The 26,700-nt window shown below is 35.9% G+C and overlaps 1 protein-coding gene across 1 annotated transcript; it reads right to left on the minus strand.

Annotated features, from left to right (window-relative positions):
* Positions 1-3,618: 3,618 nt before the first annotated feature.
* On the minus strand, positions 3,619-25,279 carry LOC111047870 (T-complex protein 1 subunit eta). The gene is made up of 10 exons (XM_039426858.1): positions 25,046-25,279; positions 19,860-20,120; positions 18,966-19,124; positions 16,821-17,012; positions 15,521-15,685; positions 14,825-14,958; positions 14,180-14,332; positions 13,562-13,713; positions 9,297-9,485; positions 3,619-4,211 (listed from the first exon to the last, which is right to left on the minus strand). The coding sequence occupies exons 1-10, from the start codon at positions 25,046-25,048 to the stop codon at positions 3,976-3,978; spliced, it is 1,644 nt and encodes a 547-aa protein (XP_039282792.1). The 5' UTR covers positions 25,049-25,279; the 3' UTR covers positions 3,619-3,975.
* Positions 25,280-26,700: the final 1,421 nt, after the last annotated feature.

Below are 26,700 nucleotides of genomic sequence, written 5' to 3' on the forward strand. Positions count from 1 at the left end.
GATTCCCGGGCTGGCAACTAATTTTTGGATAGTAGTTCTCATCGAATTTCCATCTAGCTGTTAACCCTGTTGTCAATGTCTGCAGTAGCAGAAGTCTTCGGGGTGATTTACAGCCTTTATTTAGGATTTTCGTTAAATAATAATTATAATTATCTTTGAATAATTAGAGCACTATCTAGCCTTTATTTTAGCTAAAAATACTAAAAACATAAAATAATATAAATAATTTGAGTTACCGTAATTCGGTTTTTCGAAGTAGAACCTATACGGTATATATTTTTTTACAAAATCTTAAGTAGACTGAGTGAGAATCAAGCATTTAGATAATAAAATTATTTTTATATAATTCCAAGAATTGTAACTAAAAATATGAATCATGAGCTGGTGAGTTTGTCGCAACGGATAAATTATTATATGAATGACGTTGTTATTGCAAAACTGTGTTATCGAAGCTTTTCCTTACGTTTTACTTGTGATTCTGTACCTAACTGTTAATTCAGAGCACTGTTGGTACTGATCAATATAGAATAAGTCTTGGAAGCACACATAATAGGTCAATCAATATTCAGCGTAATTTTTATTCGATTTTCCTTAAAACTGGTTCATGAACTCAGTTCAATTGCAGTATTGAATTAACGATTCATTGGGCGATTAGATATCCACAGAATAAAACAGGGTAAATTGTAAATAATAATGAAATGTTATTATGTGATTATATTATTGAAATTCTATGAAATGCTTTTTGTGGTACTGGAGATTGTTAAATACAGTAGTAATTGCCATCATTGTTGCAACAGTGTTTCCCACTTGATAGGTGAATGTAATCATGTTACTAATATAATTGAAGTTAGGCCTATAAGGAATTTTCCCATTGTTGAAGTTACTAGTCTAGAGTTGAAGGTCTGAGCCTGAGTTGAGTGGAGCCTGGTTTGTCTTGATAAATCATCATGTAGAGTGTTAGCGTTTAACAACTATACAAAAATTATACAGTTGATTCATCAAAATAATTTTGTTCAGTGCAAGCAATGTTGCAAGACCTTCGCACATTTTATGGTCGTAATAATCGTCCTATCGAGAGGACTATTCGTAATGTGGATAGAAAATTCGCAAAAATTCAAACTAGACAACTGAACGCTAAGAATATGACCGCTGCATATTACAATATTCTCAGGAGTATCTGCGGCAGTCAATCACCCACCGCGCACAAGGCATCTCTGACTTCAATTTGACGAAATCCGCGTTAATGATTTTCGACTTTCTGTGGTTTAAACTGGACGATGTGGTGATCTATATATATAAAAGCGAAATGGCACTCACTGACTGACTGACTGACTCACTCACTCACTCGCAGAACTAAAAATCTACCGGACCAAAAACGTTCAAATTTGGTAGGTAAGTTCAGTTGACCCTTTAGAGGCGCACTAAGAAGGGATTTGGAAAAATTTCCAAAGATACGCCCAAAATCTGTGTTTTCCCAGCGTTTTCTCAGCTTTATCGAGAACAAATGAACAGAAAATGTTCAAATTTAGTACAGAAGCTCAGCTAGGGTGTAATAATGTTGTGTTAGAAGGAATTTGGAATAATGCCAAAGATACGCCCAAATTGCACTAAGTAATTTAATTAATCGGTGATTGAATCGAGCGAGGAAGTACTTTGACTTTCTGATGGAATGAAGCATGCTCAAATGAAAAATGCAGGCGAGCGAAGCGAGCCCGCTGATCTCATTTTTGGACGATCCAGTCGGGGGTCCAGGGGGCAGAGCCCCCTGGCTAGACGGATATGGCGAGCGAAGCGAGCCTCCCGGCTAGTGTGAATATAAACGAAATGTGATTGCAAGAATCCAGCGCAGCCTACCACACAACACACAGAACAATTGACATTCTGCATGAGCGATTTCTGGCTAATGCTATTTTGAAAAGACGATATCAACTGAAATTTATTTCAAAGATATCATATTCCATCCATAGTGATATTGATAGACCTTCATAGATTTAAATATCTTGAATACAGCTTCTTTCATCCAATTTTAAAGATTGGAGACTATAATGCAAATCCCTATATACAAAAAAGCGGAGGGAAACGGGAAATTTTAGAATAATCCTATTTCCACTAGCCTTATAAATTCATAAAACTCAAAATTATTGACGAAAAGAAATGTATAGAGCTCGCCAATTATGTTTCAACAGTCCTAATGTCGAGAAGTGCATGCCTTTACTTATCAAGATAACATCGGTCCTCATTCACATAACAGAAAAATCTGGTGTGGTACACTCACACAAGTTTCCTTGCGCATATTGATCTATAAGCCTCATTTTTATACGAGGATAATCTAGGGGAATAACATTATGCCGATTGTCGGCTAAATGATTTTATTAAAACTACGATTATACTACTGTTTTCAGAGTACATTTTCATTTGATTGAATTATAAAATTTGAGGATTTTTCAAAAGTTGTCAAAACAGCTGTTCTACAAATAAAATATCGACGTGTGTTCTTTTGAATAAACTGCTCTACCCAAATTATTTATAGTAAATTTCTCAAGGATGGGGTGGACCCCCTGTTAGTTTCTCAGGGAGGAGAGTCATGCTAGTTAATAGAGCTGATATATAACTATACAGGGTATGAATTTGAAAAAAATCGTTCGTCATTTTTGAGAAAATCGTGAAAAACATGGTTTTTTAGTGATTATCCGCCATTTTTCTCAAGAATATTACGGAGCTCCTGCAATTTTCCCAGAAATGAGACTCATGTCAGTTGATAGGGCTTATAAATAGCTATCTAGGGTATAAATTTGAAGAAAATCGTTAGAGCCGTTTTCGAGAAAACCGTGAAAAACATGGTTTTTCAGTGATTATTCGCCATTTTTCTCAAGAATATTACGGAGCTCCTGCAATTTTCCCAGAAATGAGACTCATGTCAGTAAATAGGGCTTATAAATAGCTATCTAGGGTATAAATTTGAAGAAAATCGTTAGAGCCGTTTTCGAGAAAAAGATGGTTTTTTAGTCATTATCCAACATTTTGAATTGAACTTTATTGAATTTCTTATAGTCAGATCCTCATGGTATAAGGACCTTAAGTTTGAAATTTCAAGTCAATCGGTTGATTAGGAATGGAGTTATCGTGTTCACAGACATACACACACACCCACACACACAGACCAACACCCAAAAATCATGTTTTTGGACTCAGGGGACCTTGAAACGTATAGAAAACATGAAATTAGGGTACCTTGATTTTTTTTGGAGAGCAATACTTTCCTTACCTATGGTAATAGGGCAAGGAAAGTAAAAATAATAATTTGGATACAACCTAAATATTTGGACTTCTATGGCTGGAGTATTTATAGTAAGTAACATAGTTGAAGCTAAAAGCTCTTTGACATCGGATCTACAATCTGCAGAGTCCCAGCCTTTTGTTTCATTTTGTGGAATATTAATGAAGGTAGAATAAAAGTTTTACTACTATAAGATTATAATATTAATAAGAATAGTAGAAATTCTGAGCGATAGTAGAAATTCTGTCCCTCTTCTTCTCCAAAACTATTTTCCTAGTTAATATATTGTTCAAACATAATTGGAACAGAAAACATTTTCGGATCAATGAAAATTCGACTAATTAGATTGTTACAAATGTTTATTTTGTAGAATAAAGAATAGAACAGTGCAAATCTCCAACATTAAAAATAATAGCAGTTCTGTTAATAATATCATCTTTCAATATTGAAAACAACAGTAGTTCTACTGCAAATAGAATTTTTCAACATTGAAAACAATAGTAGCTTTAAAGCTGGCGCGAGTTAGCATGAAATACTGGTCGTGACCGGTGTTAAGTTGATGTTAATGGAACTGAAGAACGAAGAACGAGTGCGTTTGTGAGTACATCTCTGCCTGAGTTGAGTTGTTAACTATGAAACTGAAGAATGGTGTTTACACAGTCTCTGTGGCTGAGTTGAGTTATCAACTATGGAACTGTCTACATCATGGGGGGTCGGCCCATGCCACGACCCATCATGCCGCGAGGGGGCCCGGCGGGAGCGTCACCCCCCGACTTGGGGTTCTTGATGGTCTCGTCGACCGATAGGATGATGGTGGTCGCCTCGCAGGCTGCAGTCAGCGCGTTCCGCTTCACGATCGCTGGCTCCCACACGCAGTTCACAAAGTTGTCGCTGATGTCCTCCTTCGTGATGTCTACGCCGAACCAGTGCTCACCTGCACAAATCAAACAAAAAACCTTATTCCAATGTGTTCCATAATTGTTACATTTTGATGGACACGTTATTACGCCGATCCCGGTTGCCTAAAAAGCAGTCGTTAGGTCATGTTAGAGGCCCTGAAATTGATCAGTTGCGACCTGAAAACTCTGACACTAGACCTGAGCCAGCCAGGTCACACGATATTATTATTATTTTTGTTATTTCATCGTATAAAGGTTCGAACCCACTAGAACGTATCATACCATGACCGTGCCCGTACCGACACATGCAAAAAAATATTCTTTGCATCATTTGATATGTAATACACCCATTAGACCGTTCCGTCACCGGCCAAGCACGGAGCGTGCCATGCACGTCCAGGTCAACATTTGTCGGCCAGTATATTTTGTCTGTGACGGAACGCTCCTTGCATGGCACGTGACGCCTGCAAACCCCGTTGTAACCGCGCATGCACCGCGTTGGTAACCGGTTCACCGCTACATTCTCTTGCTAACTGACGCGTTCCCAACAACTTCTGACCGGGCATCATACGCGTATCATACGCGTACCATACGCGTAATGTACTGGCATAGACCGCTGTTGATCCGTTGTAGTGGGCATAGTTGTTATTTTACGTGCCTGGCATGGTCTGACACGGTCCGTGTCTGGTACGTTCTAGTGGGTTCGAACCTTAAAATCGCATATGATGAGCACAGCTCAAACGGTGCTCATATTATTAATGAGCAATGAGCAAAGTACAGGGTGTTCAATTTAAAACAGAACCCAACTCTTAGCTCTGTGTAAATAACAATTTATTGACATACACTTGAATTACGAAATTACATCAGATGTCAAAAATGTTGCCCATCAATTTCAATGCACATATCAACACGTTAAATTTTGTTCGTGACCACTCTTATCAGCACTTCTCTGCCTATTTCATGAATAGCATTAGTAATGTTTGTCTTCAATTCCTGTAGGGTTTATAGTGTAGGATTGCTCTAGTAAAAAATTATTTCCAGTAGCCTCACAGAAAGAAGTCAAGGTCAAGGTCAAGGCTAGACAGATTAGGTGATCGTGGTGGCCACAATCCTGTTGAAATTATACTTACAACAACAAATTCCTGTAGCATATTCTTGTGACAACGTTCAAACGTAAATGCTTGGCCTTCACTGGATCGACTGCTATGCACAAGGAAAAGGTCAACCCTGCTCCAGCTCCATTTATACCAACATTAGAAACAGTATTTTACCCGTTTCACACAAATATACGCACAACCAAAATTAGTACAAGCTAATGAGCAACGTGTTCTGTTTTAAATTGAACACCCTGTACTACGTTACTCAAGTCTACATAAAGTACTGAGTACGTAAAGTACATAATAGTAGTTTATATAAAGTACGTTTACATGAAGTAATGAGATAGGCCTACAGGTAAGTACATAAGGTACTGATTAGACTTGGGACCGTTTCTAGGGCACTTATTAAATCGAATGAACTAGTAAAAGGTTTAATGGTCCATTCGATTTGATCAGTAGGCCTATCCTAGAAACCGGGCTTAGTAATCGACAATGTGAATCCTACTTCGTTATGTAAGCAAATGGAGTCCTGACTACATGAGAAATGAGTAACTGGAAAAATGAATAATTGAAAAACGTCATATCAATTGAATTACATTGAAATTTAGAGTATTTTTGGCAAAGCCATTCAAGTTAACAGCTTGACATATCAAATCGAATTACCTTGAAATCCAGTGTATTTTTAGTAAATCCTTTCGATTTCACGGCTTCCTTTATAAGCTGTATAGAATAAATAAAGGACATACGTCAGAGCCTGGGAATTTCCTAAGCTTGACGCACTTGTGAGATAATCAAATTCATGTGACATGTTTTCAATCGATATCAAAGTATAAAACGTTTAAGGGAACTAAAGAGGATACTTACTGAACCAGCATAGTTTATGACCTTTCTAAATTAGCATGACGGTAATAGTAAATTATAATTATTTTCAGCATACATCATAGGCTAGATAATGTGGAATATTATCAATTTTAATTCATTTAAAATTGTATAATATTCAAATCCTATCATAAATAATTGTGTATCAAGTAATATTGTATATAAAATGATTATTTTGTTAATTTGTAGAATCTAGAGTCCAAATAAAACTTCTGTAGCACAGCTCCTCAAGGCTCAAGGTAATAAATTATATTAAAAGCTCATTTCTTGGACTTGGCCTTGATAATGATTAGTTCGAAGCACACCATTTGTATAGATTATTATTGATGATTAGGAACCAAATTATCAAGGCTATTTAAACAAAATTTTCTCTTCTTTCATTTAATTCTTTACATTTTTCAAATATTTTGACGTCGTAAACTGTATTTCAATTAACAGGCTTCAACTGGATAAACATTTTTGGATTTTCCTCTGTGTTTTCACATAGCAATAACATTTCAAAGACATCTTAAATGTATAAGAATAGTTTTTTTTTTAATTTCAGTAATGCTTATTTGTAAGTAGCTCCATTACTATTATTCAATATAATTATGCTAATGTAATGTTTTGGTAGAACAGGACGTTGAGTTAGATTATGCCTATTTCTCACTCTAGATATAGTGTAACATAATATTCTTTCAGGTGCAAGGTTGATTTTTTCATTTATTACAATCACTATAGTTGATTCAACTAAGTTTTTAGACTTATTGATTTAGGCTATATAATATAGGTATTATTACAGAAAAACTCGCATTCCGCACACAGATTGTTCTTTGCGGATTGCAATTGTTCGAAATGTGACAAAGTGGATGTCCTGGAAACACGGTTGGTTGTTCCAAGCGGTAAAAAGTTCTGGGTCCCATGGGAACCATTTCAACAGTAAATTTTCCAAAATCCAGTTACCAGTATTCCTTCCTCGCACTCTGACCGCAGTGCCAGAGATTGCACCGCAATCGAAGAGCTGTCCGTCTGCGCAAGCACTGATAGCTTGTTGGTCTACTATAGCAAAGCCACAGAATAGATAACAAAAAAAAAGATGTTTGATAACCACTCGTTAATGTTTCTTCTCTACAGAATATTTGGGAGTAATGAAGTGGAAGAAGTGCACACTTCTCTAGACGGTTAGTTTGTAAAGCAGCCTTTGTATATTTACGCAGCTAGTAAACGACACACTTTGGTGGCAATCAACTTCATAAATGCGTGCGAAAGCTTGAACCAAAGATTTTGAACTGGCATTCCATGAGAACAAGTAGTTTTACACCAGTCACGTGAAATTGAACATTTACCACTGGAACTGAAACAATTCCAAGAACTGAAACATTGGAGAGAAGATTGGGTTGGGAGCCTCATATCTTGAGTTTGTGCAGGAGACTTTCCAGAGTTGTTTTTCTTTTAAGGAGACTCAAGTTATCTTTGAATGCTGAATCTTTGTTACTTGTGTATTATGGACTTTTCCAATCCCTCATCTCCTATGGAATTCGTCTCTGGGGCAACTCTTGTCATGCAACAAAGGTTTTTATTTGGCAAAAAATGACAGTGAGAGTATTGAATAACTTGAAGAACAGAGAGTCTTGTAAAGAAAGTTTCCGAAGTCTGAAAATTCTAACGTTCCCTTCTCTCTTTATTCTTCATACCTTGCTATATGTTAAAATGAATATAGAATCTTTTCCGCGTCTGGGAGCCAATCATTCTTACTCCACCCGACGTGGCAATGATCTATCACTGCCTCAAATAAGACTCTCCAAAGCAAGAGATAGCCATATTTTTCAACAAGCCAAAATTTATAACAATCTTTCTTTAGAAATTAGAGTGCTGCCAATCTATGAATTCAAACAAATTTTAAAAAATAAATTTATAGAGAGTGCGTACTATTCGGTAGATGAGTATTTTCAGTCTACAATATAATGAATGCTTATGATGCAACATTTACCTTTTAATTTTTGGTAAAACTGAATAACTTATTAATATGAATTGTAGTTTGTTCCTAAGACTAAGACAAAATGTTAAGACAAATTGTTATTGTAATATCTTCATATATTATACGATTTCTTTCATCATATGCTTAATTTTATATCATAATTTATCTTTTATTTCACAAGTGTTATATTATTGTTATTATTTTTTGAGACGTGCTCATACAATGTAAAGTTGTTCTGGCAATAAAGAATCTTGAATCTTGAATTGACCGCTTTTCGTGTTCCCAGAACGAACCCAATGCATATTCACGGTGTATTCTTTGTTAATAAAGAAAATAAAATTTAATCAATTATTATTATTAAACGAAAATCCAAATTAATTGCTGTAAATTACCCTGAAGACTTCTGCTACTGGAAATATTGACAACAGGGTAAACAGCTAGATGGAAATTCGATAAGCGTTACTATACAAAAATTATTTGTCAGCCCGGGAATTGAACCCAGTACTTCCTAATTGCCGGTCAGGAATGCACAGGAAAGTGATACTTTGTATGAAATGAGCGCTGCTATCCAAAGATTGTCAGTTTGGTGTAAGGGTAAGCATTCTTGACCGGCAATTAGGAGGTACTGGGTTCGATTCCCGGGCTGACAAACAATTTTTGTATTGTAACGCTCATCGAATTTCCATCTAGCTGTTTACCCTGTTGTCAATATTTCCAGTAGCTGAAGTCTTCAGGGTGATTTACAGCATTTAATTTGGATTTTCGTTTAATAATAATTATTCATTAATTAGCATTTCATTTTTATTTCACCACCTACTTCCAATTTATTTCCATCTTAAAATTTAATCAACCTACTTAACTATGGGAAACCTATATACTATAGTGAGGTCCACGTTATAATGGCAGTGGATAAAGATAGAAGAATATCGATGCCGATTCTCTGCATTAATTAATTATATTTCTACACTGTCAAAAACATAATTGGCATCATTGTGGACCTAGAAAAGGATAGTACCACCGGCTTTGTCGAATGATTGACAAGGATAGCAAAACCAAAGTTGATCAAATACTGTCATTATAACGTGGACCTCACTATAGAGCAGGTGTTAGTAGCAGTAATAATTTTGTTAATATTTAATGAATTGATAGATTTATAATTGAGTTAATATTGAAGAGTCTAGGCTTACCTTGCGCATGTTTCTGCCTGAGTTTGTTGAGAATGTTGGTGGCGTCGAAGCCAGCGTTGTCGCAGAGCTGGCGCGGAATGACCTCCAGTGCCTTGGCAATGGCTCCAATCAGCAGCTGCTCTCTGCCTGCGATCGTCCTCGAGTAGTCTCTCAGCGTCTTGCTCAGAACCATCTCAATCGCACCACCACCTGACAACATCAAAATCATCGTCAATATTTGTTAGTCGAGTTACAAATAACTTGTAGAAAATTATCTGAGATTAATGGTCGTTCAATAGAAGAGAAACTGTAGTGGACAATCAACTCAAGTCTATTAAACACATAGCAGCACGTTTTAAACGGTCAAGTTTACTTCACCAAGAAATTCAATTATCTCTTCAATTCATTTGAAGAATTCTCACTTGGGGTGACATTGAAAATTGAATTGTTATTATTATATTTAGGGCCGGTTTCCGAGTTCGGGATTTTAAGTTCTAGACTTTAAACAGCTGGAGCCAGAAAATTGGCTTTCCAAAAGTCGCAGTTTTTATCTTCTCATTTCTATAATAAATTTTCCTTGACAAAATTAAATATTCCTAAATAATTCAAAATAGCTGAAACTTAACACTATTTTATCTTAGTATTTTACTATTTACTAGTACTATTTTATCTTACTCTTTCATATCACTATTTTATCTTAGCCACTGTTTTATTTTGTGATCAATTTTCTAGTTTTTCAGAATTTAATTCAAATGTGACTATGACAATGACTACGACTATGCCCCGTTTTGGAAAGCAAATTTTCTGATTCCAGCTGTTCAAAGTCTAGACCTTTAGAACCAGCCGTAAGAGTGCGTGGTAGCATACCATATTGAATTGATGTCCCATAAGATCAATGTAATATTTTAGAACGTATACCCTTTATGAACGAAAATTCACGTACTATACATTATTGGAAAGAGAATCAATTTCTTCAAAACATGTACTTGTTAGGTACATTTTTACTTTCCTTGCCATATTACAATAGGTAAGGAAACTATTGCTTTCCAAAAAAAATTAAGGGACCCTAATTTCAAGTTTTCTATACGTTTCAAGGTCCCCTGAGACCAAAAACATGACATGTATGTTGGTCTCTGTGTGTGTATGTCTGTGAACACGATAACTCAATTCCCAATTAACCGATTGACTTGAAATTTTAAACTTAAGGTCCTTATACCATGAGGATCCGACAATAAGAAATTCAATAAAATTCAATTAAAGATGGCGGAAAAAATGGCGTATGATGACTAAAAACCAGGTTTTTCACGGTTTTCTCGAGAACGGCTCAAACAATTTTCTTCAAATTTATACCCTGGATTGCTATTTATAAGCCCTATCAACTGACATGAGTCTCATTTCTGGGAAAATTGCAGGAGCTCCGTAATATTCTTGAGAAAAATGGATTTTGTTAAATATTTATCACGATTTTCTCAAAAATGACTTTCTCCTCCCTGGAAAACTAACAGGGGGCCCACCCCATCCTTGAGAAATGAACTTTGTAACCTCCTTCTCATGCATGAGGTAGGTAGGTAGAGCAATTTATTTAAAAGAACACATCATCATAAGCGGCTCATACACTGGTCCAGCATTTCATGTCGGGCCAAAAAAGGAAGGATCGTGCCAGTGTGTGAGGAATGTCGTGCTAAGCAGGTCCTGCATTGCACGGCAGGATGGCAATCCGTAAAGGTTTGATTTTCGTCGCGCCAGGCCAAAAAATATCACTTTCACAACCAATTCTAGCACGGCACGGAGCGAACTGAATTTGCCGTGTATGGCGCTCATCGTGCCATGCCAAGCAAGTCGTGCCAATACGAAAAATGGCAGGATGTGCAATGCACGAACAGTGTATGGGCCACTATAGTCGAGATATTTCATCTGTAGAGCAGCTGTTTTGACGACTTTTGAAAAATCATAGAATTTCACAATTTACACAAAGGAAAATGCACTCTGAAAACAATAATATACAATAATGTGATCGTAATTTTATACATATGTAGCCGCCAATTGTTATTCCCTAATGTTATTCCCCTAAATTATTCTCGTTTGATGTTACAGTTCAATGAACAAGGTTTGTGAGTGTACCACACCAGATTTTTAATTTTACAACTAATTTCATGTTTAAAGCGAAAATAAAATTTTCATAGTTTAAATATTTTACAGAGATTTTTAAAGAAATGATTGAAATTTGAAAAAGCTCATGCCTTGCTAAATTAAATATTTCATTTAATACGATTTTTTCAAAAGATCAATGTAAACTGAAGACGTGATATGTTGCAAAAGGAATGCATGATTTGAATGTTTTTACATTGGTCTAATGAGAGATCAATTCAATAGGACTGCATTACAATTCAAGGTCACGCCTGCTACCGCGCACTCTTAATAAACTATCAATGTAGTATGGAAAATGCTTTTTTCTTCTCAGTGCCCACATGATTCTTTGTTATTTCTGTATTGCATGGTTTGTACCCATGTAAGACATTTTAAGTGGATATTTTCCCACCTCCCATATTTTATCTTGGAAAGTAGTTTCGGCAATAGATAGGATAAGATAGATTCAGGATAGATGGGAATCCTAGCTATAAGATAGGATTTTTTTAATAAAAAACACATATTTCTTGTTAAGATGCTTTTTTTTTTGTTATATAATTTATTTTGTTCTTATTTTATTTTACTCTTGTTTTATTCTCAGCTTGATGTTTATTTTAAATCTAATTTTTGAATGAAGAATGTTGTAATGTTTCAAGGAGACATATAAGGGTTTAACCTGTTGTCTCCATGTATGTATTTATGTAAATAAATAAATAAATAAATTTTACGTTTATTTGTTATGTGAGATCAGAATGCTACAAACGGCTTCTACAAATACGGATAAAAGTATAATAAAGTATTCTAATAGGGCTACTTGAATTGTTTAATTAATGTAGAAATAACTAAAGAACTTGAAAATGGCTTGAAAGCTGGAACTAGTAGTGTTTATATGAGAAAGTTTAAAAAAGGATACTATATAGTTATTTCTATATTAATCAACCGAATAAACTTGATTGTAATAATTAATAATATGTTTTAGACATTCACCAGCCCCCTGTGGGTTGGGGGAGCTTTGAGTCGTACTCAAGAATTTGTTGAAAACCAGAATACACCCACAGTATCCCTGCTTGTCGTAGGAGGCGACTAAAAGGGACCCCCTTTCCAAAGCCCGTTTTCTCTTTCTTTATATGCTTTGGAACTTTTTATTTCTAGAATGACACTTTTTCCATTGACTTGTGCCATTCTTTATTTCTTTTTCTATCTGTTGACCTTCCTTGGCCATATTCTTACTTCTTCTTAGGCCAACCCAAGGTGTTATGTGGACCGTGCTGATGGATGGTACTTTTATATGGTGTCTCTAACGGTGCCTGCAGGATACCAGGCGCCCTCCTGTAGTATTTAGCCTTGCCTGGACATGCGGGGCTCTGTCTGGGTTGACTCCACTTCCCTAGCTGTTCGTGGGAACCACATGAACAAACCAAACCCTAAAGCAACTCCAGAAGTTGCCTTGCCTTCTTCAAACTCACGGGATCTGCCCCATAAGGGCAGGTTCCTTAATCTGAAATGGGTGCTTCAGGAGCACAGGAAATTCCGTTGCACTCTTATGTAGAGGCTATCAATATTGAGAAGGCTTCTACTGATCACGACATGTATGATGTTCAATCACATCATCTCAACTGGAGAGGAAGGATGAGCTTCTCAGACCAGACCACTGCTCAAACAAGGACAGCCATTCACGCAAAACATCTTGGGAGAGGTGAGGCTTTTGACCTGAACAGTTTCGGAGGGGCAAAAAGAAAAACCCAAGAGCCCAGAGATGGGTGATACTCCAGGCACATGTAGGTCAGAAGGCTGAGTCGAAGAGCCAGGCGCCCTAGAGGCAACTTGGCGATCCCTTATTCAGCGGAAGGACCTTCAAAGAAGGCCAGGAGTGGAACTCACGTGGGTCACGAGGACCAACCAGTCTGAAGAGACAGCCATGCATATCACACTGGATTGCGACAAGCAACCAGGTGATGAATGGGATGTTAGCATAGGGAAAAATTCCTGGTTTTTGTAAAGGTCACAGGTATTGAGTATTGGTTTGCCTAACTAACATTCTACTTGGAAACACAATAAGCTTCGGTTGACGTGCGGGGTTCTTAAACCTTTGGATCCTTGAATCCGTCCCTTCAAAAATAATAATAATAATAGACATTCACCAAAACAAGCATACGTACCAGCTACAACGGCATCGTTCTTGATTGTCCGGCGCACAATCATAATGGCGTCATGCAGCGAGCGTTCAGTTTCCTCAAGGAACTGCTCCGCACCACCTCGCAATATCAGGGTGCATGTTTTAGCATTCGGGCAACCAGTGAAAAAGTTGAATCTGAAAAATTAACAAAATTGAATTTTTGAATCTTCAGATATCTGATTGATGTAGATCCTACTGCCACTATAGCGTGGACCTCACTATAGTAATACACTGTATTAAATACAGAACCATACTTTTATAGTACTACTCACACTAAGCACATAGCAAAAGAACACCAACTTGAGATGTTTAAGTGTGTGATCACATTGAATGCGTTTATGTACAAGTGCACATCGAGTCATGCCGAAAAACATTTGAAAAGTGCAATTGAATCACATTGTGACTTGCATGTAGCTGCTCACACTGATCGCAAGCAGCAAGTGCAAGCGTTCAGTGTGAGTATTCCTATTGCTCTTCAAAGATTTAGTTTCTCATCCGCACGCTCGGTCATATATATAACCAAGCGCACTTGGACATAATGCATCCAATGTGATCACACACTTAATCTAGATACAGTATTCGAATGTAGTTGTAAACTGACCGATCTCCTCCAATTTGTCGTTCCTCGAACAGCTCGCAGCGGCCCAGTACCTCTTCGCGCAGATCGTGAGCCGTCGACATCACCGATCCACCGCACGCCTTCATTGTTCGCTTCAGGTCTTCGTCGGGAACACGGCCCGCACAAAACATGTCCCTGAAACAATAAATAGAACAGTTAAACATTAAAAATTCGCTCATTTGTTACATTAATAGTAAAGTCTTGAATTATGTGTTTAAAAGAATATAAACTCAACAGGTTGACGGCCAAGAGTAATAAATAAAATAGTTGAACCTGAAATAGTAGCACACTCGTTACATTAATACTTGAATCATTCGTTGAAAAGATTACAAACGTAACAGGTTGACAGACAAGAAGAATAAATAAAATAGTTCAAAATAAAATATTCGCACATTCGTTGCATTAATAGCCTAATACCTGAATATTTGTTTGGAACTTGACAGGTTGAAAGCCAAGAGGATAAAATAGAATAGTTGAGAAATTTGTAAGAATGTAACCAAAATAAGATGTTCATGATCTATTCTACTAATGTAAGTCCAATTGAATTTGCAAATAAAATAGTCTGTTTGTTAAAGTGGCCCGAATGCTTGTACGTTTTTTTTAAATATATTGAAAACATGAACTGACCTGTCGGCAAAGTACTGTGTGGCAACGTCACCAATGGGAAGCTTGGAGAGGACAACCTGTACACCGCTGGCCACTATCTTGTCCAGTTTCTCGTACAAAATCTGCCATTCCGCGTCAACCACCTTCTGGTATTCCTGAAAATTGTAACAAAACAAACTTCAGTTATTTTATATTCTTTACAATTTATTATTACAGTCATATATGAGATCTCTGATTAACAAGAAAAGGATTCATGCAAAACACAAGTTTACAGTTTCAATTCAACTTAAATTTTATTCAAGGTTCAACCCGATTTAAATCACAAGCCAATGATGAGTAATGTACAAAAGAAGGTATTTACAATTCGAACCAGATAAAAATAAGTGACTGAATAAAGGCGAATGTGATGAAAGTTGGACAAAAATCTTTGCAACTCTATATTATGATCATACATCTAACTGTGTGATGATATTTTTCTCGGGCCACTCCCATGTTTCGGATGGACACGTCAAGCCGTTGGTCCCGGCTACCTAGAAAGCAGTCGTTAGGTCATGTCAGGGGCCCTGGAATTGATCAGTTGCGACCTGAAAACTCTGACACCAGACCTGAGCCAGCCTGAGATATTATTATTAGTATGAGATTCTTCAGATTTTTCTCAGCATTGAACACTTTTATGTACTATAAATTTCCAAAAATACATTTGACAGGAGTACTTACACTGACACTTTCTACCCGAATTTCAGCGTTATCACGTTCAGCTTTCAGCTCCAGTTCAATGTTGAGTAGTGCAATTTTGGGATTTTTGTAAGTTTTCGGCTGCATTTCAAAACCAGCGTAGGAGAAAGTCTTTTTGAAAGCTACTCCGCCTACTAACAGTGAGTCCTGTAATCCAAATATTCACTATAAGATTATAATAAAATATAAACATAATAAACATTTTACTGGAATGAAAATCGATAATTATATATCTCAAACAAATAACAGTTACACAACTAACTAAATTAGTTGTAATTGATTAACTATAAACTATAATCAATAACCAATACGGTAATGAAACTATCGAAATTCAAAATCAGGATTATATATATTAATACCAGTTATTTATTTTGAAGAGAAAAATGTTATGATGTGAACTGAACCCTACTTTAAACATTTTATTGGGCAAGATTTAGGAACAGAAGAAGTTTTGGGCTAGCGTCAGTTTTTTCATTTCTATAATGTATTTTTTTATCAAATGAATAAATAAATATTGTATGGAATTTCGCAAAAATAAACAAAAGATTTAATAGAATATCGGTTATTGGAAAATAATTTTCGAATATCCAGAAGACATGATTATAACTTGAAAGTTTTGTACAAAAAAGAATATCAAAATATTATATTATTTTCTGGTATAGATCAATACTATACAGCAGATAAAATAATTTAGTGCTTGAATTCTATTCTATTAATTCCAACATATAGCTGCATCATTTCTATTATATCAAGACATAAATAGAATCGAATTTAAAAACGATGAATCTAACTGATTACTCTAGGTTTATAAGGGCATGTATGCATGAAACAATAAGGAGAATTTTCTTTCCACAAAACATAATATTATAGATTCAAGTTACTTCTTCTCCAAGCTCGAAGTTGCTCTTTTGGGGAAGAAGTTCCTAGTATTTGATTTTGTACATTAATTCAATCATTTCAGTATAATAAATGTATAGTTTAGTGATTTTTGTAATTTATGACAAATAAATTTAAAAAAGTTGAATAAAGATCATGAAAAGGTTTTTAGTGATGAGAATAACTGTTCTTCCAAAATAGATCTCTTTGAAGTCTTGTATCTCACAAGTGAATAAGATGCAATAATTTAATTATAACTCAAGTCTTTGTTCATTACCTAACGCGGACTTCTTCTTGTAAAGAAGAACTGTAACTATAACTCACACACTCTAAGGTCTCATAATGATTCAGGTAACAACCATTTCAAGAACTAAGCACTATCTATGACAGTAGTTATGCGACATACCTCTAGAGCTCCACCCTGCACTTTCTTGATTCCAATCATGTTCAATGGCAAAAGATCGTCGAGTTGCAGAACGGCGTCGACCACCATTTTCGAGAAGAAGTCTTTTTGCTGGTGAATGAGCTTGGAGCTGAGTGCGGTGGCTGCACACTTCTCCAGCAGCGAGCGATGCTCGGCTGTGTTCGTCTTCTCAATCTGAAACAACAAGAAAGATAGTTTTCAAAATCTGCAACGAGAAGTATTGAATATTCATGCGATTATTAACAGATAAGAAGAAAACAGAGTTTTTAATAAGGAGATAACAACTAATAATATGAACTATTATTTGAACTAAGTGGACTATTTGACCAACAAATAACTCGTATCATTCGTAATCACTCGTATCAGCTTGTAGTTCCAAAATTTTAAATAAATTATTCTAATTGGGCTATTTAAATTGTTTGATTATTATAGAAATAACTAGTGCCTTTTATACTTTTTACATAAACACACATCAAATTTATTTATTCATTTAAAATACAATGAAATTTACATAAAATAAATAAATACATATGAATAGGCTCCCCGCTTGGATGACAGGTCCGTGTGCGGGGAGGAGTCGCATAAGCAAACAATATTCATTTTTATCAAGTACACATCTATCAATAATAAATTATATACGGTAGGTAGGCTAATTGATAAATATAATAGGTAAATTAAAATTCAACAAATGAAATATATATTCTTAAAGTGAAAGTTTGGGTTGATTTTGATGAAAAAATTTCATTGAGAATTGTATCCGACAGCAATCAGGGGTTTATTCACCTTTAAGGCAAACGAGAAAAAACTAAAAATTTGGAAAAAAGAGAACCAAAAATGGAAGATATAACTTTTCAAATATAGGGCGAAAAAAGTAGAGCATCCGCCGCTTCAGTCCCGATGCTAAGGAGCCACACACCAACCCTCCGCCTATAAACAGCGAGAGTGCAACGCTCACTTGGTGTTAGTTCTGGGGGAACATTTCTGTAAAGCCAGTGAGCTAGGAGAAAAGAATTTGAAAGTTGGATAGAATTACCAAGCCGGGGAAATTTAATATTTATATTTAATCTATTCCTAGTAAGGTAATCATGCTGCATTTCTGTGAAATTGATGCTATTTTTTTAATGAAGACTAATAGATTTTATAAATAATTACTTGACATTTAATACAGGGAACTCTTCAAAAAGTAAATTAGAGGGAATCTCTTATTTTTTCAGAAGTACGCCTCTATCAACACCCTCTTGTGCGACTGCAACAGGCCACAATGCCGTATTCAAGCGATGACTGGGCGTAAGCAAAATAAATAGGCCGGCAATGTCTGGGACTTAGCACCTGTCCAAGTTGCCCAAATGCAAATGTTAGTTTTCGAAGCTTTTGTCTAAGGAATTGAACATGACCTGTCTGTCCATACAGCTTGTGGTTTAGAACAATTCCCAAATATTTTTATTGAGTCTATACCTGTTCTATACTTTTTCAAATTTCAAATTCAAATTTTATTTATTCAAACTCACAATATTCACAACATTCAGAATCAATAAGAAAAACAAAACACTCAGCTCAGTAAGATAAAAAATAATTAATGGAAGATTAATAAAATAAATACTGGTATGTTTTATTAGATATACGGTAAATTTGTGAATCGGAATAAAAAATACTACCTGCTGGAAGTATACAATACTCCACGTTTGCAAGCAGGAATGAATATCACTTCAACTAATTTTAAATGCATGAATAAAAGGAGAAAGAAAAAGAAAAGAGAAAGAAAAGACTAGCAACCATTCACTCTCACATTCACACACCTTGCACACTTTCCAAAAACAGCTCATCTTACTAATGCTTATTGCCATTACTTACTACAACTAGTTTCAGTACTCATGCCATTTTGGCATTTACTTATTTGGCAATTATTTCTATAATAATAATAGAACAATTCAATATTATTTCCCGTGATATCCTAATAAATGAATACAACTAACTTATTACATAGTTGTTCGATAATGTTTTTTCAAGGTTAGAAGGATTTGTTTTACAGTATTTTTATTATTTTCTTTTATCAACTAGAAATATCATATTGGTGCAACTTAATATTTATGAAGATGAACAGATTGAATTGAATGATGAATGAGTTACCTTCACAGCGATCTGTTCAATTTTCTCGAGACATATGTGTAGCGCTTTGCGGACTGCTTTGATGACAATGCGAGGATGAACACCCTCCTCAACATACGGCTTCACTTGTTTCAAAAACTCTCCGGCCAGGAGAACCACACTTGTGGTACCGTCACCAACCTGAACAAACACACAAACAAATAATCACACTTTCATCATCAAATTAAACTACTGTAGCCTACACAAATGTTTCCTTTTAAAAAACATTGGCCTACATGAGAAAATGTGAGCATGAAATCAAATCAAATGATCCTTTAGTTTGACAGAAATAGAAATACACAATAAAAAAAGTAAATCTTGATGAATTTACAAGACCGAAAAAATGCCGACTGCATTAACCAGTTAATAAGAGAGAGACAGACAAACAGACAGAAGATATTTATTTTAAAAAAAATGCAATTTACGAAGTAGAAATCTTAATGTTCTCATTTTCAATATAAACCAACAAAACCAACTTCATGAATAAAGTAAGCCAAATAAATCTTTAGAAATGGTCTGCATGGGCAAAAAATTCCTGTGCGCAAACCAGAGTTGCATATTACAAGTTGTTAGGCAATACTAGTTGGGGACCTGAAAAAATTACAAATAGATTTATTACATTTAAAATGCTGTGATAAACCGATATTATCTACAACAAATTATATTCTAAAGGAATGTACGGGCGACCATGAATTGAACCAATAAACTCACTTGATACAATAGTCTAATGCCCTTAAATTTATGTCCCCTCTCATACTGTTATTACTTACAATATTATAATTTAAATATTGTAGGCGAAATGGTGAGAGGGGTGACAGGTTTCCAAGTTAATTTCTTAAAGTATCAATTCCGTTCTATATCAATATCAGTTGATACCTCGGCATCTTGCGACTTGGCAATGTCGACGAGGGTCTTGGCGGCGGGGTGAATGATGTCAAGCAGCTTCATGATGGTGGCGCCGTCGTTGGAGATGGTGGCCTTGCCGCCCCCCGTCACAATCAGCTTGTCCATGCCTCGGGGGCCGAGCGTCGTGCGCACCGCCTCAGCAACCTCTTGCGTCGCATTGATGTTCGAGATCAGCTGCGGCTTGCCCTGCGAGTTCTCAGTGCCCTCTTTCAGAAGAATTATTTGCGGTTGCTGAAACAAACATCAATTGAATGAGAAACGTTTATTAAATTACATGTTTAGTTCTCTAGAATTACAGAATTTCTACAGTGTAGGTACTAATATTTTACGACAGCCTATTCATATTTAGAGTTACATTGTGTAGGATAGATTAGAATAGTTTTTTAATAGGCCCATAGAATCACCAGTTTTATTTCATTTTGCTTGCAGGCAGGACCGGCTTTTGTATTAATTCAGTTATCAAGTGTCCGAAGAAAATGAAAGGGTAGGCTATAGGCTACTAAGTTAGTGATTGAATATCATAAAAAATATGTTCATTATTTGAATATGCAATGTAATGCTTTTTTGGACAAAAGGTCTATCGAGACCCATCCACCACAGCACATATAAATTTGCCTAATCAATTAAATAGGCCTAACTATTTAAATAGAAAATATAATTCACATTTCATATTTACTTCATCAAGGTTCAATTATTGATCTGTATACCTGGTTCTTTATCCTCTTACTGATCTCTTTTTTACCAAATATACAGTCTTTAACGGAATAGTAAGCTAGTGAACCTTTCCTTACCCTGTTCAGCACCTCAACATCTATTTTTCCATCCTCAGAGAACTACGCACCCAAATACTCATATTTCGACACCTGGTCAAGCACCTCTCCGTCAACCCTAATTTCCACATTCTCTCCTCCTACCTTTGAGACCACCATCACTTTGCTCTTCCTTACATTGAGAACCATTCCTTTTTCTTTCAGTTCTTCTAACCATTCCGTCACAGCTTGCTGGAGTTTTTCTGAAGACTCAGAGATCAGGACAATATCGTCAGCATAAAGGAGGGCTCTTGTTCCAATTGGCCTCATATTTCAATATCCTACTACCATGTTCTGTAGTAGTTCCTCCTCTTGCATATCTTATGTATATCATCCATCGCTAAGATGAATAGAAAGAGGACTGAGACTGTCTCCCTGTTTCACACCCTTCTCCATTTGAAATGCTCTTGATACATCTCCTCCAATTCGCACTTTGGCTGACATTCCTTCATTTACACTTCTGATGGCTCTCACAAGTTTGAAAGGTACTCTTCTATTACTCAACACCTTCCATATCCACTTCCTTGGAATTGTGTCGAATGCAGCCCTCCAGAAAAGCCAAGTAAACATTCTTCCCTCTCTCAATGAATTTCGAGCATATATTTCTGAGAGAGGAAATATGCTCCTGGGTCTGCCTAACTGGTCTGAACGCCGCTTGTTCCTCTTCCATATCCTGTTCCACCACCCTTTCTCCAGAATGACTGTGTAAAGCTTCATAACCAGCTGGGACAAACATACAGCTCTATAGTTTTCACAGTCTGAAGGGCAGCCTTTTTGTGAAGGTGAATGATAATATTTTCCTTCCATTGTGAAGGAACTCTTTCTTGCTGACATATTAAATTCAACAAAATCAGCAGTTTCCTTGTCAGTATATCCCCTCCCCATTTCATCAATTCTGGAGCAATCCCATCGCCCCATGCTGCCTTACCGACCTTCATTTTCTTCAATGATTCTTCAACCTCATCTCTGGTAATATCTGATGTAATCCCCTCAATTTCGGCTAGCATAGGCATATCTTTATTCTGATCATTTTCTTCATCCATATGTTCATTATTTTCCCGGAATTTAACTTCATAGAATCTTCTCCATCTCTCCAATGCTTCATCCATCTGTCACACCAATCTTCCATCTTCATTCACTATTGTTCTTACGTTCTTTCCAAACTTTCCTCTAAGGTATTTTAATGTTTTCCAGAAGGCTCGGCCAATATCCTGTCCATGCTGGTCCTATAGATCTCTACCAAATTCTTCCCATGCCTGTATCTTTGCCAATTTAACATTTCTTTTAGCATAATTTCGTTTCTGCACATACGTTCTGAAATCTTCCTGCCTCTTAGAGATAATATATTTCCTATATGTTTTTTCTTCTCTTTAACCTTTCTCTTCACTTCTTCTGACCACCACCTTGTCCTCTTTTTAAACTTTCCAACATTGCTCTCACCACATACCTCCTTGGCAGCTCCAGTCACGGCGTCACATTTATTGGTTACTAAAATTACAGAGATTGAAAAGGGATGGGTTTAGATAATCAGCAGTGTACCATTCGAATGGGAGTACAATACTTTGTTATACTTTCATCATTTTCATAACATAGTTTGCATTTAACAACAGTTTGCAAATAACAGAGAAATTAACTGTGAGGAGAAACCTTTGGCAATATTCCTGGACTTGAAAAAAGTATTTGATACGGTGTCACATGATATTCTGCTAGAGAGACTCCACAACTATGGAATCAGAGGAGTAGCATGGGAACTATTCAAGAGTTACTTGTCAAACCAGACCCAGAGTGTCAGAGTGAATGGACAGACAAGCAGCAACCTGGAAGTCGAATATGGAATACCCCAAGGAACCGTCCTTGGCCCTATACTCTTCTTGATTTATATAAATCCTCTATGCAGTATGGAGATTGGAGGAAATATCACCACCTTTGCCGATGACACAGTTCTTTTGTTTCGGGGCCAACGTGAACAATAACATGGATTAAGGCTGAAATGGGATTAGAGAAAATTTCACATTGGCTCAATCAGAATCTGCTCACCCAAAACTATGGCAAAACCAACTTTCTAAATTTCTCAGCAACACAGCATGGACAGCCCAAAGAAAATCTCTTAACAGTCAACCTTTCCAACAGTACTGCATTCACTATCCACAGAAAACCGACAATAAAATATCTTGGAATTATACTGGATTCTTTTCTACGGTGGGACCATCATATAGATAACCTCTGCAAGAAGCTCAGAAAGACCATTTACAAGTTTAAAATGCTGAGAACATTGATTGATGAGAAGTGCATGAGGATAGTCTACTATTCCTTAGTTCAGTCTCTGCTTACCAATGGGATTGTAGGATGGGGGGGGGGACAAACTACGTGCACCTTGACACCCTCTTAAAAGTGCAAATACTAATAATGAAGATAATCAAGCAGAGGCCACCGTCAGACCAGTCTGATCATCCGTCAGACCAGTTCTACAATGAGTTTGGTGTTGTAAAGGACATAAGACAGCTCTACTCCTTGGAAATAATTTGCAGACGCAAAAACCCGGAAAGCTTTCAACATAGGAAGCACAGTCATAACACAAGAAACAGAAACCTTCTTATTACGAACGTGGCTAGGAAGGCAATATATCAACGACACTTCAACCACCCAGCTCCAAAACTCCACAATCTACTTCCTGCACAAATCAAGTCAATAGAAAACCCAAGAAGATTCAAAACTGCCGCTAAGAACTGGATTATTTCAACTGGAACACATCAAATAGAAAACATAATCTCAAACAATATGTGATCTCACTTACCCAAAGTATTTGCAGTTTGCACCTCCACCCAGAATCTATTTTACTACTACTAACACCTTCTCTAGTACATGGGTTTCCATAGTTGAGTAGGTTAATTTCCAATAGAATTAAATTCCATATTTTTTATAGACCTATTGTATTGTATTTTAGATATTTTGTACTTTTTATGTTTTAATTGCTTGTTTGTATTTTTTTAAAGAAAATAAATTTATTTATTATTCATCTACTTATTAAACAAGATATTACGTAGTATTCAATACAAAAATATATGACAGATATAGGGGCTTACAGTCTCAACCTTCCGGCAGTCGCGCTGTTGTAAAAAGTACAACAGTGCCAGTTTTTTTGCTGCACAATTGTACTTGTAAAAAGTTGTGAAAAGTACAGCGCTGTTGTAAAAAGTACAACAGTGACAGTTTTTTTGCTGCACAAAACTATTCAATGGTGTGGTGTCAGTGAATGAGTCACCTATGCATTCCAAAACTTTCCCCCATCATTCCACTGAGTTGCAGTATCAACCGAGAAATGGTTCAGTCTTTAGGTGCCATTTATTCGCGACAGTGCATAAGTCGCACTGTGCATAAGATAGGGAAAGACAGTATAACGGACTGTAAACGAACCAATAACACAGACTTGATGGCTTTGCTTGATGTGCCTTATTGGGCTATGAAATGCTAATCATCCAAATGTTCATAGACGTAAAATAATCCAAGAATATGGAAAAAGTAACTATACAATAATTAATTAATATGTTTTGACAGTAAACAGAGTACCTACATAACACTTTGAAAATTGGATGTTCTAAAAAAATACAACACGCGACTGGTCGTGTGATTGAGTAGAGCGCGACTACCAGAAGGTTAACTTACACTATTTTTTTAAATAATTAAACATATTACCGGTATACAGTACTGAAGCCCCAAAACTTAAGTAGCCTACCTACCTAGGCTATATAAGTGAAGGGATTTTAAAATTTCTTGAAAACTAACAAGTATAAACTAAAAACAGCAAATAACAAGGTATTTAAACATAAATTCATTCAGGTAACTTATTGATTGATCAACTTACAGCATTAAAATCTGGTCCTAATGACTCATCCTAAATTAGAGCAATTTACTTAGTGTTCCCGTTATTAGGCTGTAGGCAATATCTATTGCTCAGAGTGTGATTTATAATATAAACTAAATATATTACAAAAGCTTAAGAACTATTAGGTACGTTTCATTTTTTTCCTCAAATTTAGCTCAATGTAAAAAACAAAAAGAATATGGCTTGCCGACAGTTTAGAAAATAAACAACTACAAACAATTAAAAAGGAGATGTAGGATCAAATCTTAAATTTTGATTCAACAGTTACATTTTAATCTTCATCTGTACTAGTAATTAATAGTAGATATACCATACATTTTTTTGTTTTAGCTTCACGCCGAACATGAATAGGTTTAGGAGGTTAGAATAGCCTACCACATGCTAACAAATTCCCTAAAAATAGCAATTGTTCAATCAAATAAATAATTGTATTAATTGATTAGGTTGAATCATATTTAAATTACCATTTTTTTGCAGGTTCACAGCAGGTTCTCAACAGAATAAACTTTTCAAATAGTTGGAAAATCACTTCTAAATAACTTGAGAAAGGCGAGAACAATAAAATAACCAAGAACAAGAAAATAGAAATCCCATGAGCTCGAGCTGCACCTACATAAGAGCTATGAAGAATAGAAGTCTAGAGTAGGTACCCAAACATTTTAATAGGCTACAAGATGTCCTCTTCCGTTCTGAACCACAACTATTGGAAAAGGAAATTGCTTGATCAAAAACTGACATTCATAACTTCGTCGATAGTGGTTAAGAAGTAATAGCAGATAAGAGATAAATGAAATGACAAGCTTCAGGTTTTCAAATTAATGTTTCAAATTAATTAAAAACATTGATTTGAGAATATTTCGAGATTATCAATTTGATAGGTAAGCTACACACATTTTTACTTTCTTCAGCTTGATTTATAATTCTAGTATTTTAAGTAAAACCTTAACTTCAAAGTAGGATCCCATAATAATAATTCATTTCAGTTGATAATATTCAATGTTAGCTTCATTGAAATTCTAGTAAGATCAATTTTTACAATTTTACCTATTAAGATGAACGCGTACCTTATAGATGAACGCGTTGCACTCTGCTAGCGCTACCTGGTCATGGGTTCGTATCCCGCCGTTGGGCATGGACGATTGATCACCTCATGTCCTCATCATACCACGCGCATACAAAAAGCTTATTTAGGCATCATCCGCAAAAAATATCCCAGCATATATCCTGTATTGTGACTCTATATAATAGTAGATACCACGAGATTACATAAAACTCCTACATTTGTGATCCCTGACCTTTTGCAACCGAAGATATTGTGAAGAAGGTACCTTTAAAAAGTCTTTCCTCGAGAGTATGAGCACTGGAATTTTTGGTGATGGGGTAGGCCTAAGGAATTTAATTATAATCTATCATGGCTAGTGCTGTGTAAGGAGAAAGAAAAAGAGAAAATTATTTTGAGGGAGTTTGTGCCTTTACCACATTCTTACTTTCACAGTTTAAAGGAGCTAGGACATAAAACTAATTTTTTACTCTCAAAGGAAAAAAATCTGGTGTGGCGTACTCACACAACTTTCCTTGCCGCTATGAAATATTGATCGCCTGACGCTAGTGTTCACGCGCATCTCAAGTCTCTTATTCAAAGATCTGAGCCAGCTGGTGACAGGACAATAACGCTGGAGACACGAGGTCTGCTATCTCTTCATAGTGAATGATTTAATAGAATCAACGGTTGCCAACAGTTAATTTGCAATTGAATAATCACATTTTCTCGAATTTCGAGCTTATTTTCAAATTTAGGTGAAAATGTTACTAAACATCACTTGTAGAGATTTTCATGCCCAATCTATTCCACTTGAAATTTTTTGTTTAAATTGTATCTGAAGCCTGATAATTGGGAATGTAAAATCAAACTTTGTTTAGAGATTATCAATGACTATTTTAGGTATGAATTTAATCAAAATCGTTGGAGCTGTTTTCGAGAAAATCACGAAAAACCCTGTTTTTGACAACATTTTCGCCGTCATCTTGAATTGCATTTGATCGAAATTGTTCGTGTCGGATCCTTATATTGTAAGGACCTCAAGTTCCAAATTTTTAGTCATTCCGTTAATTGGGAGAT

The sequence above is a fragment of the Nilaparvata lugens genome, chromosome 4 (assembly GCF_014356525.2).
Source record: "Nilaparvata lugens isolate BPH chromosome 4, ASM1435652v1, whole genome shotgun sequence".
NCBI classification, from domain to species: Eukaryota; Metazoa; Arthropoda; class Insecta; order Hemiptera; family Delphacidae; genus Nilaparvata; species Nilaparvata lugens.

Coding starts and splice junctions, on each gene's coding strand:
- LOC111047870 (XM_039426858.1), bottom strand. Junction 19,125..19,859: donor CCAAGTCGCAAGATGCCGAG/GTATCAACTGAT, acceptor GTGTTTGTTCAG/GTTGGTGACGGTACCACAAG. Junction 17,013..18,965: donor TTGAACAGATCGCTGTGAAG/GTAACTCATTCA, acceptor TTGTTGTTTCAG/ATTGAGAAGACGAACACAGC.